General features: G+C 39.6%; 1 protein-coding gene across 1 annotated transcript in view; it reads right to left on the minus strand.

Annotated features, from left to right (window-relative positions):
• LOC108800660 (nucleobindin-2-like) overlaps positions 1 to 3541 on the minus strand; it is a gene marked incomplete at its 3' end in the record, with an annotated part of 40524 nt that overhangs the window by 17977 nt on the left and 19006 nt on the right. Inside the window, exons 7-8 of the mRNA XM_018572653.1 lie at positions 2644 to 2734; positions 1715 to 1773 (exon numbers count right to left, since the gene is read on the minus strand). Coding sequence (XP_018428155.1) covers positions 1715 to 1773; positions 2644 to 2734 — 150 coding nt within the window. The remainder of the gene's footprint in view (positions 1 to 1714; positions 1774 to 2643; positions 2735 to 3541) is intronic.

Consider the following 3541-nt stretch of genomic DNA (forward strand, 5'->3'; position numbering starts at 1 on the left):
GGCTGCAGAAAAAGAAATTGAGGATTTGGTGTCCTCAATTTCTTTTTCTATTTAAAAAAGGAAATGTCAGGGATCTGTTTAGACCCCAGAGATTTCACCGTAGCCCCTCCAACAGTAAAAAAATAAATACAATATTATTAAAAAATAAATAAAAAAAAAGTGTAAAAAAAAAAAAAGCACAACCCCTCCCTCCCCCCACATAACACACACATATTGTGGTGCACACCATGCACATGCGTTGTTAGAACGCATTGCAGTGCATGATCTTTATTTTTTTCTTTTAAAAAAACATTAAATTAACTGTGGCAGCGCATGGCAAAGCTTTGTGACTCATTGCCATGCGTTGTGATACCTTGTGTTGCAATTAAATATACACCTGTATCATTTTATCACAACACAAACACCAAAACAATTTTTTACATAAGTCGATTATTTACAGTTTTGCATACCTTCATTTTTTTACCTTTTCGCAAAAAGGCGCAATTACAAATTTGCTAATATTTGTTATTTATTAACTCAATACAGTTTTATCTTTTAGATTTAGTCAGAAAATAATTTTTTTTGTGCACGGATACTGATTTTGGTGTGTTTTATCAATTGAATTGTGTATTTTTATTGGTTTAATATTAATTTGAGAAACATTTGCGCAATTATCGCAGGGCCTACAAATTTAGTATCACCATCTTTTTATTCTACCGGGCCTGCGCTTTCAGAAAATATATGGTTTGGGGGGTCTTTTACAAATGCTAGCAACGCAGCAGTTGAAAATAAAATCCAATAGGAAAAAATGGCTTGGCCAGCTGATTTGAAAAATGTTCCGGAGGGCTTGGCAGCGAAAGGGTTAAACATTTCCCCTATTAACACAGCAACCAAATTCTTTATGATCATAACAAAAAAATTACAGCTGAAAGGTGATTGGTTGTTGTGGCAAATACATATTTTAGAACACTGCATGTTAACGGTAGTAGATACAGATCTTGGGTCGGACTGTAATGAAAAATGCCATTTGGGTAATGGGTAAAAAAGGGAGTTATGTACAGGATTACATATATACTGTAGGTCTTTATAAACACACAATGCAGAACATTTTTCAATGGTATGTTCAGTGGCTAAGGAAACATCCTTTCTGAGCCCAGTGATGAAACAACCACACACCCCTTTGGGTAAGCGGGAGGTTGCAGGACAAAAAAAAAAAAATCAAGCAAAAAGGACAAAAAAAAGTGTCAAAACTCAACTATCACCTCGATAATCGGACAATTCAGCAACACAGACAAATTTTAGGGAATTACATGGACTGGATAAAAAAAAATTGGTTAAATGTGTTTTGATGTAATATACAATACCAGCCATAAACATAATATAATTTAAAATAAAATAAGGATTGTTTAATTTAATAAACTCGTATATGTTAGAAATAAATTGCACTAAATGGGATCTATTTATAATCTACAATCTATAATCAATGGGTTTTGTCAGAAAAGAACAACCAGTCTTGAGGTAAAACAAAATCGAATGTAACCAAATCCATCCTTTTTTTTTAGGCAAAGGGCAATGTTTTTGTCCTTTTGCAATTGTACACATATCTCTACGTAAAAGAAGTTGAGTATGTGTGCAGATCTCTTATTTAGATCACACAAAATGAAAACTGGTTCCTTTATAAAGAAATCTGCATTTACTAAATTCTATGTTAATATAAACACAGAACTGAACATACCTCCTTTGTAAAGAGGGCCTCCAGTTCTTGTTCATCCAGAACTCCATCCCCATTGGTATCTGCCAGATAAACGTATTAAGCAATGATTTATAAAAGCTACATCTCCTAGTGGTTAAAAAAGCAGCACCCTACCCAAATACCCACAAACAAAATGCCAAAAGCGACTATTCATCAAATTTATACGGTGTCGGCAAATTCTACAGTTCTTCGCAAAGTAGTACCTGCAATCCCTGCCCAGAGGAGCTTACAATCTAATGTCCCTAGCACAAAGACGCACACACTTTTGGGTGGAGGTTGATTAACCTACCAGTACGTTTCTGGACTGTATGAAGAAATACAAGCAAACTGAGAATGAATGATTCCAAGCCTGCAACATGTTAAAGGATCTGTTCACTGTTACTACAGATGCTTTATTTATCCTTGTCCTTGCAGCCTCCATAAAAAAGCCCTAGCAGATCCTGTAACCTTTTCTACCAATCACTAGAGATTAAAACAGCTTGACTTGCAGCTTTGCTGGTCTTACGATAGATGAACAAGCCATTCCAGGCTGCCACACAAGGATTCTTTTAGAAGGCAAAAGGCTTTTGTACAAAAATAAATAAAGCAATCAGCATTCAATCAGCACCCACTGGTGGCAGACATAGGCAGCTCACTCACTAGCCAGGGGAATGCCAAAAAAGAGAAGATAGACTGCACACTTAGAAACTTTAGTGACCAGATTTAAAAGGTAGTAAATTATGTTAGGTTTGATAAAAGGCAACTTGTATAGGAGTAAATGAAGCAATTATTGTAGAAGTATTCTTGAACCAACTAGTCATTGCATGTCTAGTGCTAGACTTTTCATGGATTCATCTGTGCAAGTCACAATTATTTATTTATTAACTATTCAGAGGGCTAAGCATATTTTAACCCAACAATTACTGTCTTACCATGTAAATTGAAGAAGGTTTTGGGGTTGAAATCATTAGGATCCAGGCCATCAGTCTCCTCCCAGACCTCTTTCAGTTGATCCTTGCTCCCCTAATCATGGAGATATTACAGATTACAAATATAACTGCAGCCTCTCCTATTGTGGAAAGCTATTTAATGCCTCTCCTTTGAGTTACCATTTTTCATGATGAGAGAAGACCGGAATTGCTGGAGATATAGTTCAAACTGCAAAACAACCTGTGCTGCCATTGCTGACCCTCTGAGAATGCCAGTTGTCCATAAGTGGAAATTTGGGTCTCCAAGTACCGGTCCGTGGTCCAACTCTGGCCTTGCGGGCCGGTACTATGTGGCCCGCGTACCTGACTTGCGGGAACAGCTCCACGGTCTGCATCTGTGTTGGATGCAGCCCGCAGAGCAGCTCCTGTCAGCTCTGGCTTCCTTCGGCCGGAGCTCTGACAGTTCTGAGCTCCGGCCGAAGGAAAGAATGTATGTGAGGAGGATCGATCCCTGGGGATAACCAGGGATCGATCCTGCTCACAGCCTCCTCCCTGCAAAGACGTGAACAGGTGAGGGGGCTGGGGGGCTCGGGGGTGGTTGAGTGTAATATTTTACACAGTTCTGAGCTTCGGCCGAAGGAAAGAATGTATGTGAGGAGGATAGATCCCTGGGGATAACCAGGGATCGATCCTGCTCACAGCCTCCTCCCTGCAAAGACGTGAACAGGTGAGGGGGCTGGGGGGCTCGGGGGTGGTTGAGTGTAATATTTTACACAGTTCTGAGCTTCGGCCGAAGGAAAGAATGTATGTGAGGAGGATCGATCCCTGGGGATAACCAGGGATCGATCCTGCTCACAGCCTCCTCCCTGCAAAGACGTGAACAGGTGAGGGGGCTGGGGGG

This window comes from Nanorana parkeri, unplaced genomic scaffold (assembly GCF_000935625.1).
Source record: "Nanorana parkeri isolate BGI_ZX_2015 unplaced genomic scaffold, ASM93562v1 scaffold2094, whole genome shotgun sequence".
Lineage (NCBI taxonomy): Eukaryota > Metazoa > Chordata > Amphibia > Anura > Dicroglossidae > Nanorana > Nanorana parkeri.